At 30.8% G+C, this 15,732-nt stretch overlaps 2 protein-coding genes across 2 annotated transcripts in view; one reads left to right on the top strand and one right to left on the bottom strand.

Moving 5' to 3' along the window:
• On the bottom strand, positions 1-14,533 carry LOC129222420 (ER membrane protein complex subunit 7-like). The gene is made up of 4 exons (XM_054856932.1): positions 14,308-14,533; positions 11,078-11,336; positions 734-814; positions 1-207 (listed from the first exon to the last, which is right to left on the bottom strand). Exons 1-4 carry the CDS (start codon positions 14,511-14,513, stop codon positions 85-87), a joined length of 669 nt encoding a protein of 222 aa, XP_054712907.1. The 5' UTR covers positions 14,514-14,533; the 3' UTR covers positions 1-84.
• A 236-nt stretch (positions 14,534-14,769) lies between these two features.
• Positions 14,770-15,732, top strand: part of LOC129222417 (gamma-tubulin complex component 5-like) — a 54,446-nt gene continuing 53,483 nt past the window's right edge. Inside the window, exon 1 of the mRNA XM_054856927.1 lies at positions 14,770-14,948. Within this exon, the coding sequence (XP_054712902.1) occupies positions 14,868-14,948 (81 nt within the window). The 5' untranslated portion in view covers positions 14,770-14,867. The remainder of the gene's footprint in view (positions 14,949-15,732) is intronic.

Consider the following 15,732-nt stretch of genomic DNA (forward strand, 5'->3'; position numbering starts at 1 on the left):
CTCAGAAGTGAAAATAATTTAATGAAACTAAACAGTTTATAAACATACATATACATCTCTGTACAAATGACAATAAATTACACCTCATTGCCTTTTTTTAACAACTCGAGTTCTCGCAGGGGCTCTTTTACCCCCTGTAAAAAGGGAAGTCATCATTTCAGATAATTCCGGGACATCATATTTAGGCATCTGCATCTGCTGCATTTCCTAAGAATATTTCAACACACAAGAAAAAAACAAGAAGTTAAAACTAAAACTGGAATAAAATTTTTAAAAGCTTTTAAATTGTTAAATTCATATAGTAGTTTAATTAACAGTTTTAATTGTGTTTCTAAACAATTACTGAAACTTTCAAAACCTCCATGAATAAATTTAAAAAATAATAAGAAGGAGAAAGGAGAGGAAAACATGTTTAAAGCTTCAAAATGTTTTTTTTTTTTTTAAACTATACTTTCCAACTGTTTTTAATGGAAAAATTTGGTTGTAAATTTCTAATTAATATGTGTTGATCTGCAAACATAAGTTAACATTTATTAGCAGTCTGAATTCTGTAATGAAACTCTCAATTTGTATATTCCAATCCTCACCATAATCAATGAAAATTTGCATTAGGAAACTAAAGCAAAATGAATTTTAAACATCTGAACAAAACTCTAGATAAAAAGGAAACTTTAAGACACATCAGAAAACCTATAAAACACAGAATTAGGAATAAAAAATTAAGTAAACTTACCCTTTGAGTTTCTGGATCAGCTGCATTCATCATCTTTGGTAAAACCATTATTAATAACAATGGAAGAACCATCATCAGCACCTGAGGAAAAAATTATAGTAAAAATGAGAGAAACACTAAAACAAAAACATGTCATGCCTGTACAATTGAATATAATGATGAAAACTTGCACTTAATTTTAGAACTATGTATCTCTACATCATTGTCATTTGCATCTCTGGCTTCAGAAAAAGTTTGTAGTTTTTGAATAAAAAAGGAGTCATCATCACTCGTGCTAAAGATTTATAAATCATCACTAACTTTGAGTTGACTTCAGAATATTGAAGGAATTTTTCCAAAAGAAAGAGTTAGGTGGAATTTAATAGACATTTTATGAATTATATAAGAAATATATGAGGTTTGCTCATTAAAAGTGAGTTACTCTCTGGTAGACTCATTGTATCAACCAAGTTTTTCTGAACCCCTCGTTGAAGTCACGTTCTTGCTAAATCAGGGCTGGTTGAAAGTTAGTTTAACCGGGGCAACCGCGAAAGTAATGAAGAGCAGCTCTGCTGCTGTTTCGGACCCGGTACTACTAGAGGGCGCTTTGGCATTTTGTGTCGGCAAGTGATGGACAACGTGATGTTTACATTGGTGATTGTTAACGCTGTATAGGAAAATATGTGAAGAAAAATATGTAATTGAAGTCTTATTTCTTCTAGTTTCGAGTACATGAAATTCACAGGTAGTTGAAGACATTAACTCATTTGATGCAGGTAAGCAGTTATTATATTATGTCTGGATTCATATTAATTTCAATGATAGGCTTAAGTTTAGTTGCCAATAGTGGATTGTAGATTACTTGTTCTCCAACTTTTGTTTTGGATAAAATAGTGTCAAATTAAGACACAATTAACATAAGTTATAAATTTTCGTGAAAAATGTCTCGGATAAATTCATTCTTAGTCGAAGTGTTTAACTTTCGTTTTTTGCTATTAAATATTTAATAGTGTTTGAAATTAGTCCGTCAGTCTCTACTGGTTCTAACCGAATTTAATAACTAAGATCTAGCTAGTACTTGGTTGGCAGTTGATTGTAATTAATATTAAATACTACATCAAGTTAAACTAGCACTGGTCAAGAGTTTTTTTTTTTTTTTTTGATTTTTGACCTCCAATGAAACGACATTCCACAATTTTGGTATTTCAACCATATAATTTAATTTTTATGCTAAATAATTATGTCTTTCTAAAAAAACATTATGATTCCTTATCTTTATACTTCTTATTGATTTTACAAACTTAATTAAAATATAATAATTCGAGTTGTACCAGAACAGGACTAAAAATTAATCATTTTTTCCACAGCTAGCTATTAAAAAACATTCATAATTGTAGAGCACGAGAGTGCAAGGTTTGTCATTGTAATAATATTTGATTTATTTATAAAGTTTGTTTTCATATTAATAAATAAATACATATTCAAACCGTTTATATTGAAGCCATACATAGAAAATTTATGGCTATAATGTAATAGCTGTAATTTTTATAATGAAAATATGGCTATAGCGAAATTTTTATTCGATTCTTCAACTTGGCTATAAATATACTGCATTTATTAAACAACTTAACAATAAAATTGCTTTTTATTCTTTTATTTATTTCTGTTTATTTGTTTCTCTGTAAAGGAGTTAGGAAAAGAAAAAGCTACATTCTATTATCTAGTGTGTTTGAATTGTAAATTTACTTTTTACTTCATAGGATGTTTTGTTATGAACTTTTTAGTTTCTTGAGATGTGAAGAAGTGTGATTGCTGTATAACTTTTGTATTTATAGTTGTAAAAAAGCTATTATCTAAATATTAGTGTTTCATGTTTTAATACCTACTATAAGTTTATTATTATTAAATTTGGGACTGCTTTATTTTGATCAATCAAAATAAATTACCTTTTAAATAAATCTAAAGACAAGCTGTTTAGCATTGAATAATTGAATTTCTTTTTTTGCTATGCATTAAAAAAAGATTTAATATTCGTAATATTGTTGTGTATTTGCTAGGGGTAAGCTGAAACTTCTAATGTAGTTATATGTGCAACTTTTTGCTGTTCATTTTAATACTTAATTTTTATTATTATTTGAAATGAAATGCATGAAACTATTTCCTATTTTCCTAAAATTAAGTCAATTTCGTTACAGCTAGATTTTAAAGTGATAGAAGAGTTTGATATTTTTATGGTGCACAGGAATGAAAGGTTTGCCATTGCATGAAACTTGATTGGTGTATGAAGTCTATTCCCACACTTCTTAATATATTCTTGAATGCAAATGATATTGTTTTGTATCCCTAAAGGGTATGAAAAAGTAGCTGGATTATTTAGTGCATCTGAAGTGTAAATTTTAAAAAAGTTTGTTATGAACTTGTAAATTTTCTATGTACATGTCAATAAACCTGATTTTAATATAACTGTAGTGTTTATTGACTGAAATAATGTTCCGTGTATTACCACCTACAAGAAGTTTAACATAATCTAAATCTGTGTTACTTTGATTAATTCAAAAAAAAAAAAAAAAAAAAACACACACACACACACACATTCCGATATTAGCTTATCAGCATACCAGAAAGAACATTTTGTGGGTAGTCATTTAATTAAAATAACACAATTGAGGCAGTGAGAAGCAAAGGGACGTAAGTGGCAAAATTAAAAATTTGGAGATAACCAGTACAAATGGTAGGTGAACCCCTCCTCTGTCTTGGGGCAAGGTGTAGTACTAGCAGCCCTGGTAGGTTCCGGTATACTGTTTGATTTAGAAAAAAAATTCAATGAAAGCTTACCTAGGAGCTGATCTTTAAATGAGTTTTACTCAAAACTTCAAAATGTCCACTTGCATCCCCTTGCTTCTCACTGCCTCAATTGCACAAGCTTTTATTTAATCGATAAGCAAAGGATTTTTGATCTACAGTAGTTAATATCGTCAATAAATTTGTGCTCTCAATTAATGTATTCAACCCTTGATGAATTTCTCTTTTAAATAGCAGTTTTTTCCTGATGCGAAAACACCATACACCCTGACACCGTCAATGTTTTCCTTTTTTCATTTCTTCCATCGCTTAGCAGGATAGCAGCATTCCTCAGTACCGGGCCCAAAGAAACAGCAGAGCTGCTCTCAGGGGCCTCGGTTTAACTGTATATGATTACATTTCTGCCCCTTTTTTTTTTTTTGTTTATTTTTAAAAAAAATTTGTTTCTCATGCTGTTTTGTCTCAATAAAGGGATACTCTGACTAATCGGCCATACAGATTAATCAGCCATTTTGCTGATTATTCCTTATTGGCAAAATTTTGCTGATTAATTGGCGAAAAATATGTTTTCCAAAATTTTTTCTTTAAGTATAACTTCAACAAGAAACTATGATGAATACATTTATTCACAATAAATAAATGAAATTTTCTGCGAACTACTATACCATGTATTACGAAAGTGTACAGAGTAAAAACAAAACAAATATAGGTAGTTTAAAATGTGTGTAGACTTGTATGAGATACTAAAGAATAACCCTCACAGCTGATATTCATATGACTCTATTATGAATAATTAATTTCCACGACTTTTAAATTGCAATGCAAAAAACATGAACAAGTAAATCCCCCTTCCCCCCTCTCCAATACCACATTTGCGATAAATAAAAATAACTTTCAATTCATATCCATATTAAGCCAATATTTTTTTTTCCATCATTTGAAGAATAGAAATGTAACAGAAATAAGCAAATATGTATATGATACCACTGCAACCTCCCCTTAACTCTCTTCAGCAAAAAAGCTTCCTAATGCTTTTGTTTTATTTCATAAAGTAAATCAGGATCATTTTTTAGGTTTATAATATGATACCCTCCCTCCAGTTTTGGATGACACAACATATTTTTTTTCTTTTTATAGTTACCGTAAACCAAGGCTACTTGAGCCTCCAGGGACTTATTGAACCCAAGAGAAAAAAAGTGTTTAAAATCCGTCCTGGTCCTATAAAACTCAATGTGTAGACTTTAAAACCTTCTACATGACAGGTAGCAGTACTAGGCAGAGGCTGGTGCATGAAACAAAGTTTCTGCTATTCCCGCCTTTTTCTGATGAGGATATGATTGCATGTTTGCAGTTGTTTTTAGTGGCTGCAAACTTCTACATATAAGTTCAGGGAAACACCCAATATCATCAAGGTAAAGATAGTTCTATGGTTGCATTCTATTTCTTAGTAAAATAACAGTTTTTTAAGGGTATAGCTATATATAATTAACACAGCAACTAACATAAGTTAGCAAAAGTATACTAGTTGCCTTAAAATGGGGCTCCTTGAACCCAGCGTTCAAGCAGCCCCGAACCACATTTTATCACTAAATTATGTTACGCAAAGTTTGTAACCTTTTAAAATAAAGAAGTTAGTTTTATTAAGAGGAAAAATGACAGTTGTGTCCAGATTTAATTAATTCCGGAAAAATATCTTAGAGAGTGGCAGCAGCCCATTTTGACTTAAGTATATGAACTAATTAAAAGATCGTTCACAAAAGAAGCCTGGTCATCCTGTAGTACTTAGTAGTTAGGAAGAGCAGGTATTAAATAATATAAGAGAAAATAAATCCACCCAAGCCGTTTTCATTCTTTCTAATGTTCAAATAATGAGTATTTCCATTGGTTTTAGCTGTAGTTACACTACTTGACAATTGCTAAGGAACAATTATGTTTTTTGGTATAGTTAAAAATTGACAATGATTAAAGAAACAGAACTAAGTACATAGTAGGGAGGATGTGCCTTTATGATAAGTATAAAATAGTACAGATATTGCTGCATCAATGAAGTAAAAACTTAAAAATTAAAAAAAAAATAGTACTTCGATGATTTTTAAACAACCACAAAAAATTGATCTAGGTCAGAATGATGGAGACACGAGTACCTTAGTATGATGTGTATTAGTGCCAGAGATACTAATGCATATTTTGCAGCTGTTTTCCATACTAACCACTAAACTATCGAGGAGTGCTTAAGGGATATTTTCCCACTCCTCTCTCAAGGCAGATTTGAGCTCCTGTATTGTTCTTGGAGACGGTTCTTTGCGCAACACATCTGTCAAGAGCCTCCCAGGCATGCTTGATTGGATTTAAGTCGAGAGAGTAAGCAGGCATACGGAGAATGTTTTCAGTTTGCAATGTGTCTGATACTTAGATGCTTCTGTCTGGTTGTGCCTTTTTGTCCATAAAGATAAAGCCTGGACCTACAGCACCCCTAAAAAGACGAGCATGATCCAGTATAACTTCTCTGCAATACCTTTGTGATGTAATGCTTCCTAGTTGAAAAATGTGAAGTGGTGTTCTGCCATTGTGCATGACGCCTGCCCACACCATCACGCCTGGGCTGTACCAATCACGTTCACAAACAAATTTCTGTGCATAATGTGTTCCACGCTCTCTCCACAGTAGTTGGTGACCAGAATCACTTGTCACACTGAAGCACCATTTGTCCGAAAACATCACTCTAGACCAATTTTTACGATCTCTTCCAACATGTTTCTTACACCAGTGTAATCTCTCTCAACGATAGCGTGGTTGAAGTGGAATGTGACGTACGGGCTTCTGTGCATGCAGACCAACATTATTTAATCGTCGTGAGATGGTTCTTGCAGAAACATGCGTACCGGTAGCGGTTGCAAGATTTACAGCTATCTGTCCAAGAGTGAAAATTCTGTTCCTTTTTGCCACGAGGGCTACATAACCATCTTTTGAAGGTGTGATGATCCTACCACAATCCCTGGCATGCTTTCGCAAAGCATTTCCAACCTCAGTGGTGGAAATGCTTGTGCAGCTACAGTGATGAAACTTTGACCTGCTTCCAGCAGTCAATCCGCTCGTCCACGATCGTAGGTACTCAAGTGATGTTTTGCTGACATTTTACTCTTAAATATTTCAAGAATTAAACAGAATTTCAGAGAAAAAACTTTTTCAACATCCAGCACTATTTTTGTTAAGCACCAAACAATATGAATTTTTGTACGAATCTTGAGCTTATATGCACTGTCTTTTATATAGATAACAAGCTATCTGACATTGAATTTATTTCCATTAACCGGTTGTCTGAGGCAAAAATTTGCATAAATCACTTGTTTCTTAGCAATTGTCAAGCAGTGTAGATTATATTTCTATTTGAGAAATTATGTTTGCCTAAAAATATGTTTTTCTGTATATGTTGTAATTTATATAAGTAATTAGCAATTTATATAAATAGTTTGCTCACTAGAATGTACATTTAGAGTTTTCTTTCAAAAGCATTGGCCCTTCTTGATACCACCACCTGTTTTACAGCTTTTTCTAATGGATTTGATGAGTTTGACCAGGCAGCCCCAGCGCAGGGCTACTTGAACCCAATTTTTAAAAATAGTGAAGCACCGTTTATAAGTTTCTCTTTTATACGTTTTTATCAATTACATGTTTTTTAAATTGGTCCCTGCAGAGTCTAATACACATTAACGTACATCTATTATACGTTTTTTCATTTATACGCTTTTTTATATGGTCCCTTCAAAAACATATAAACGGTGCGTCACTGTAGAAATAAATATGTAGAGTTAAAATTGTTGTTTAAAAAAAGACTTAAGGTAGTAGCAGAATGTCTGAAAAGTGGTAAAAACAAGGTTATCAGTGGACAATATGGGTTTAACCAAAAATTCAGCATAACACTCCCAAAAAATATGAAATTTCGGGTCCAAGTAGCTTTTGTTCACGGTACTTTGTTTCTTTTAACAACACATATGATTACATCAAACAATTTACAAATTACTCGTTAAATTATTTATTTTGGATTCAAAAAAATTAATTACTGTTAAAAATCATGTGATTAAAAAAAATATGTATAGGATAAATGATTAGTTATGGGCAACCAACCAGCAAGGGGCAAGTTTGTCTTGTATTGTTAATATCAAGGTTGTAATCAATATTCCAGGAAAACCATCAGTGGATTCTCAAAATAGTATCTTTTAAGAGCACCCTCACCACATTTTTGCCAAACATACATTTTATCTATGTTAGAAAAAAATGTTCAAAAATTAAAAAAATGCAATTATCTTGGCATTTAAGCTTTTGAAGGGTTTTGTTCTTAAGGACCTGACACTGCTTTCTTATCAGCTTGCAGTTTTATTGGTGCGCACTCATTCTTTAGCTTTTTCTATAAAATAGAGATATTTTTGTCATTGGTTGAGATGCTTAATGTCATTCAGACATTGTTTCCATTTTTGCTGCTGACGTCACAAGATAGTAAATTGCTAGGGTCACCAGAATCAAGTTACAGGACACTGCCCTTTATTTAAAAAATTTTGTTAAACAAATAAATTGATCACAGTGAAAAAAATCATTAAAAGGCGATATCTTGCCAGAAAAGACAACCACTTGCTCCAATTCAAGATGGCGGTCATTACTTGAGACGTCACACGAAGAAACATTTTGGTTTTAAAAGCACACATTTTTAACAAAATAATTAAAAATTAAATGTTGGAAAAATAAAGGTATTTTCTGGGCTCATGTTTTTTTTTTTTTTGCTTATTTTACAAATTTCAGTGACTAAAAGTAGTACTTTTAACCAGGGTTGGCTTTTTTCCCGTCCAAACTTGTTTTTCCCATCCTGCCGGAAAAAACTGGGAAAAAATGGTAAATAACGGGGAAAAGTGGTAAAAACCGGGAAAAATTTCCAAATAACTATATGTAAGAAATGTTTTGGCTTTCTGAATCTGATGTGTAAAATGGAAGTTAGAAATAAAGTTATTAATTATTCCCTTGGGTTTTAAATTAGTCTGTAAGAAAGGAATATAATTAAAAAAGAATTATTGCTCAAAACATAAAATTTGCTCACAAAAGTTTTTAACAATAAATAGTTTCCTAAATAAATATTTTAGAACACGATAAAATAAAATTATTAAACCTTAAAATACTAGGGTCATCAAGAGAGGCAATAAATAATTTGTGTTTAAATTCAATAAAATTTTTATTACATTTTTAAGTAGACCTATTAAACAGTTTTTTTTAAAAAATAATTTGGGTTTGGTGTGATATTTACACAAAATGTACTTTTGCATCATCAGTAACAGTTGTTGCCAGATTCCTTTCCAATCAAACGGAATGTTTGAAAAATCAGTGGAAACATTTTTCTCTAAAGGCATTACAAAAGCACTATGGTGAAAGAATTTAAGTAATATTTCTACAATTATTGGAACATCTTAAAGGATATCTGTCCTGCATCATCAGCATCTCCTGAACTTTTTTTTTCTTTCTAATTTTTCACTCATGCAAAACAATATTAGAAATTGACTGGGTTTGCAAAAAGCTCCTAAATTAGTGTTTTGTTACATGATGCTAAAATGCAATGTAGAGGTAGAAGACGAAGAATATGAATAGGATTTTGATTTATAATCTGTGTATTGTGTAAATATTTATAAATAAATCCACTTCATTGTCCATTTTTGAGTACTTTCTTCTTTTTTTCGATTTTTCAAACTATTATTTACTTAGATTTCAATTTTGATATTTTTAAAGATTATTTTGAATTTATATTTTAAAAATCAGTTTTTCTCCATGTGGGAAAAAAAATTATATTTCCCAGGACAGTAAATACCGGTAATTACCATGGTATTTACCAGGTGTGGGAAAAACTTTCAGTTAAAAGCCTGCTCTTAACTGAAGGAAACAACCCAATTATGTAATAATTTCATTGTATCATAGCAATAATTTAATGTATTAAACATATAAATAATCAGTGTTTTTATTTTGTCCAGTTTCATCTATTTTTCTCATTTTCTTCTGGCGTCCCAGACTTTTTACAAAAACTTGGGTTTTCTGCCAAAATACCAATTCTGTCTGTTTTTCAATATACATGTTGGTAAAACGTTTTCTCCCACTATAATCACATGGCAATTTACTCCCACCCCCCACCCTTTTCCTGATGTAATCTGACGGTACTAAAAAAAAGGAATGCATGGATTAGAGAGTAGGGTAACGGCACCAGTAACAGACGAGGGTCCAGTAACCAACTGTCATAAGTTTGGATTTAAATAATTAGAAATTTAGGCAGATTAAACTGATGTTGCTGTGGCCCATGAATACGATGCAACCACCTAATGTTAACAGGGCGAATTTTATGAGCCAGTTGGTATTTACAAGGCAGTGACGGAAGGTTATGAACAACTGCCATGAGGTCAGCTGGTGTTCCCTGTTCATTTGAATTTAATAAGGATTTGGTTCTAAAAATAAAGAATTTTTGCACATTTTGACTTGAAAAAGATAATTTTTTTGCCCAAGACTCATCCTTTCCTCATCTTATCTGTTACTGGGTGTTATCAGATTTTTCGGTGTGTTACTGGGGATCAGACATTTTTTTCGAAATTGAGCAAATAAAAATAGAATTAACTAATTCAGAGGATCCAGAAGCAGCCAAATGTTAGATGAGATGTAGTTGCATGAGAGAAAAATAGTTTTATAAGTCTAAATACAAAAAAAGACTCAGAAAATTGAATTAACCTGAGAGTGATGTCTTACTAGTGCCGTTACCCTATGTACTTGGAAATCTGGGTTTGAAAAAATCGTGGTTTTTTGTGGAACTATTCTATTGTGGAGGAGATATTATTGGTGAATGTTTCATTTGTTTGCTAGAACAAGGCTGAATCATATTATTTCAGCGATACCAGTTAATTTTTAAAAAGGAAGAATCCGCATTGAAATCTTTCAATGTCTGCAGCCCAGTCAAAATTATTTATTTATTGATTAACGTTTAATAAATGTTGCTTTAATGAAGTAATATGAATGATTGTAAAAAAAATTATCAATGCTGCAAAAACCTCTGAAAATTGCAACAAAAGTGGCTGGACACAGCTTCAGCATAAAAGTGTCAAGAAAAGCTTCTGGAACTCTTTGAAAACGATAATCTTCAGCGGTGAAATTGAAGCAGCTATAGGATCCCTGTCCTTCATACAAATGTTATCGAAACAAAGAAATCCAGGTAGAAAATTTAAAAAAAAAAAAAAAAAAAGTTAATGCACATGTTTATAAGTGTATCAGTATCTTATCAGTAAATCAGGGGTGCCCACCTAGACCCAGTGTCATCGAAACTTTTTGAGTGGAATTTTTTTATTTGGGGGGGGGGGTCTTGCTTTTTGGGGAAATCTTTGTGATATCTAGGGGGTGCACCATTGCTCTTAGGGGGAGGGGGCTTGAGTAAATCAAAATGCAAACTATGCAATTTAATTACTGACCCTTTTAAACATCAAGCGGATAATAACCTGCCTTATTTTATAGCTTCCGTATCAAGTTAAGTTTAATAGATTTCTAATAACTCACCATAGGATTCATAAGAAAGTCTGTTATCCTCCATGCTTCTCTAACTTGAAAGTACTTGTATGGGGCTCGAACTTTGAACTTTAAAGGATAAGGTACTTGGTGAACTAGATTGGTCTGAACGTAGTTCAGCTTGCGAGCACGGAATTTGCCTTTAGAGTTAATGTCAATTCTTGAAGGTTCATAAATATGGTTAGGATTTATAACTTCAACTGCATAAGAGCCAGGTTCAACATTGCTAACAGTGAAGCTTCCATCACTCCTAAAAAGAAAAACCATTTAAATTATTAAAACCGTCATTGCAAAAGAAAGCAAAAATACTTAATATTTCACACAGGGATGTAACAAATATTTGGTATTCAGCACTTCTACCCAATGGGATGTGTCGAGGCACGTTGGACCGGGTTCCAATTATTTAAACAGCATTCATATTTTTTATTTAAATTTATGACAACAAAGAGCACGATTGTGCTACAAATTGTATGATGAATTGCGGGGGGGGGGGGGGGGCATTAGATTACATACCCCTTTAGACCCCCCCCCCCCCCCCCCGAAGATGTCTAACCCCCCACACAATTTTTGCAAGTCGTCACCCGTGCTGGGAGTAGACCATCAGAAAAATTGATGGGAACATCACTCGTTATCCTACTACAGAAAAACAAAAGATAATTTTAATAACTTCACTTAAATTTTTATTGATGTTTGGAAAGAAACTGTGCCAGAAAGTCATGTCTTAACAGTGGAATGGCTTTTGTGGTAACATTAATGACTAATAACATTAACCATGATCACACAAAGCGACGTCCACATTTTAACCATAAATGAATTTAATTTTAATAACACACACCCTGTTATATAAAATTCATGCATATAAAACTTATGGTACAAAAGCAAAGCATTATATTTTAGCATCATGTATAATTTTATAAGGTAAAATGGTGAAATTTAAATAGGGGAATGTGGGGCTAAGTATAGGTTAAGGTGACTAAGCTTTTTCAAAATGAACAAATTGAAAATTCATTTTGAAAATTACAGTACATAAAGAAATAACATTCTATTTTATAATAAAACTGGCATTGAAACAGTGTTTTATATTTTTGGCAATAAATTTGCAGCTTCAAAAAAAAAAAATATATATATATAATAAAAAATAAATAAATAATAATAATAAATAAATAAAAGCGGAAATTTTTTACTTATTTTTTCCATGGGACTAAGTGAAAAATGAAATATTTTTCTTATGAAATATTTTCTATTCAATTATAGAGAAAATATTTTTGATCAAATGAATCAGTAAATAAAAGGTTTAATGAGCAAATGAAAAGTTAATGAAACAAACTGAAAATTAAATTAGTTAATTAATTAATATATGAAGGAATACAAATGAACAAGCATAAGAGTGAATGAATGAGAAAATGAATGAATAAATCAGTGAATTGCTAAATAGCGACATGTAAATGAATAAATTAAGGAAATTAATAAGTGATTTAGTAAATGAATGAGCGAGTAGACAAAATAAACTATTTCACTTTGCCCTGCATGTACTTGACTGATTGTAGAAAATATTTAAAATACAAATAAGCTTAATATTAAGTAAATAAATATTTCAAAGCATTAGAAGGTCACAATCAATACTTAAAATGGCAATAATAAGAACAAATTTCATAACAATAATTTCATAATTACAAAAACAATTTTTGACTTGCAACAAAATATTACAAAATGAGTAGGATCAATTTTTGAAAATTGCCTTCATTATCATATGCTTTAATCTTCGGTTGGGTGGTATTTTTTTACTGACTGAAATAGTTTAGGTGTGCTACTATACACCTACTATTCTATATTACAGTTAAAATATTACCGGACAGGGAAGAGTAAATATTTCACCATTTCAATTTGCCTCACATTCCCCTACTTGAATTTAAGAGGCTGAAATGTACGATACAGGACAATTTAATTACAATTACTTTTAGAAATCAGCTACTATTGTAGATTTTGTCTATCAATAAAATAACACTATAAAATTAATATATATCTGTAAAAATTACATGAAGTTTAGGTAATCCATTAGAAATTCAAATAATAGTAGTTTCTTCTGAATGTACCATTCATGGCATTTCTTATTTCTGTTTGAAACATTTTTATACGATTCTAAGTGAACTTTTTTAATTGCTGAGCAAAACAAGCACAAAATTCAAATTATAGATATGGGCTTTCATGGATTTTTTATTTTTTATTTTTAAATATATAACCATGTTGTTTAGCAGCACTTATCAGAGCTACTAGCACCATCTTTTGCCACAAAACAGATGATAGTTCCTCTTGTTTGTACTAGCTATTTCTGAATTTGAAATTTAGCACTTGCACTCCTCTGCTTCAAGGTGCTTCAATCCAGGGTTCGCCGATATATATCATGATATATATCCTATATTTATTTTGAAAATATCATGATATTTTTCGATGTTTATTTTTTTCAACTACCGTATTTTCAATACAAAAATTATTAATTATAGTAATTTTGTTTATTTTTTATTAAAAATTACCAAAAAGTTGTGTACTATATTTTTATGATACATTAATATACGATTAATAACAAAGTAATGTAATATTCCTTTTTATTTTATGTTCATAAATATATTAGCAATGAAACAATTGTAATTCATTTTGAAAGTGCCTAATTAAATATCAACATTAGTCAGAAAAACAAGAAAATGTCTTACGACTGTGCACCAACTAATGCATATTTTTTGTTTCCAAATCATACAACTGTGTATAGAAGAAAAATGAGTAAAACAGCAAATGCTAAATTAACTCCACTAAAAATTGATAAAAATGTTAAACGAAATATTAGATATAAGTAATGAAAGAAACCTTCGTTTTAAGTCTACATATTGTAGTAATAATAATATAAGAAAATAAAGAGTAATTTGAGGATGCATTTTACTATTTTGAAGACTTTAGTTTGTGCTGATTGAAAATATCGGATATACATCAAACTATCCAATATCTATCAAAATATCAGATATTTCCGAAAATATTATATTTTCGGACCCTGCGTCAATCATTAAAAAGATTCATCACATAATTTCAAGTTTCGAGCATCGTAATGAACATTAACAATATTTAACCAATCAAATGTCTCAATTTTAATGTGACTTCAGGTGAAGGAAACATCGGGTAGAAAATGTAATGAATAAAAACACTATACTATTAAGAAATATTTATCAACTAACCTTAAAAAGCCAATGCGTTCACCACCATTCACCAAAACTTTAGTCAACAATAACCACTCAGGAGTGATAACATCCGGCGGCAAAACAGTTCCTTCGATTGTATATTTATCATTTTCTGAAGAATCTACATCTTCTGCAATTACATAGCAAGTAAAAAAGGGTACAAATACAATTAAAAATGCCCAATGCAAAACATAAACAGCCATATTGTTTAGTTTCTGTTTAAATACCCTTGTTGCCAATAGTTGTTTTATAAGTATGCATAAAAATTTAATTTAAAAAAAACGTTCATGAAGCTCATTTCAAGGGGCTTTTTTCTTTAAATTTTTGAGAGTATTTTTTCTGGATGTGTGACAATCATAATCTTCTATAATAACATGATAAAAACTCATTAACTTTTCTTCCCTTCCCTTACATCCCCTCCCCGTTTTCTCTCCTCTGCGCATCTGCATATTCATATTCCAGATTTTCTGGCGGTCAATACAACAAACGTGATGGCTGTCAAAAAATTCAATAAATTTCTTATAACATGATGTATTTATGTGCCTAGTTCATATATAATGAATCCTTCGAAAAATTTTAAGGTGCAGTTGTATGAAACAGATTGTAAAATATTGATAAAAAGTGTCACAAAATTTGAGGTAATTTTTCTTAGCTTTAAAAGTTTTGTGTTATGCTCAAAATGTCATACTCACAAAATGTATTTTATTTCATTTTTAGTTATTGCTGCAAGCAATGCAAAAGAATAAAGTATTTAAAGAACAATAATTTAAATTTTGTGATTTATTGTGCTTTAAATTTTTTAATTTCGAACTTCTGTTCAAGAAACAGAAGCGAAAAAAAAAAAAATATGAATTAACTGCATTTTTTGAAATTGTAAATTATTTTTTGAAAATTATTTGAATTATTGTTTATAGAATTGGCCTCCCAATGCTTCAATTTATAAGTTGTATTGAAATAACTTCATTAGAAACTATATATTTTAGTACAAAAGTGAATTTTCTTTGGTTAAGAAATGAATGAAAGTTTACGTTAAAATATTAATGAAACTACAAAATAATCTTGATGAACATTTTTCCTTTGAACTGGAAACTAAAACTTTCAGCATTTTATTTAGAATATTTATTAACTTTGCATTCAACATTTCATAAGTCTACCTTTTTGTAGCTTACCATATATACTCGTAATATAAGCGATCTCGCATATAAGTCGACCCCCTATTTTTAGAAAAAAAATCGGGAAAAAATCGAAAACCTGAGTTTAAGTCGAATTCCTACTTTTGAAAAAAACAGGAGCGTTTTGCCGCTAATTAATTAATTAAACTTTTTAAAAAGGAGGAAAATGAAATGTAATGAACATTTTTATGTTAAAAAACATCCCATTATAATACTTTTGCGTTAAAAGGGCTCACTTTTGCGATCCCGA

Source organism: Uloborus diversus, chromosome 5 (genome assembly GCF_026930045.1).
Source record: "Uloborus diversus isolate 005 chromosome 5, Udiv.v.3.1, whole genome shotgun sequence".
NCBI classification, from domain to species: Eukaryota; Metazoa; Arthropoda; class Arachnida; order Araneae; family Uloboridae; genus Uloborus; species Uloborus diversus.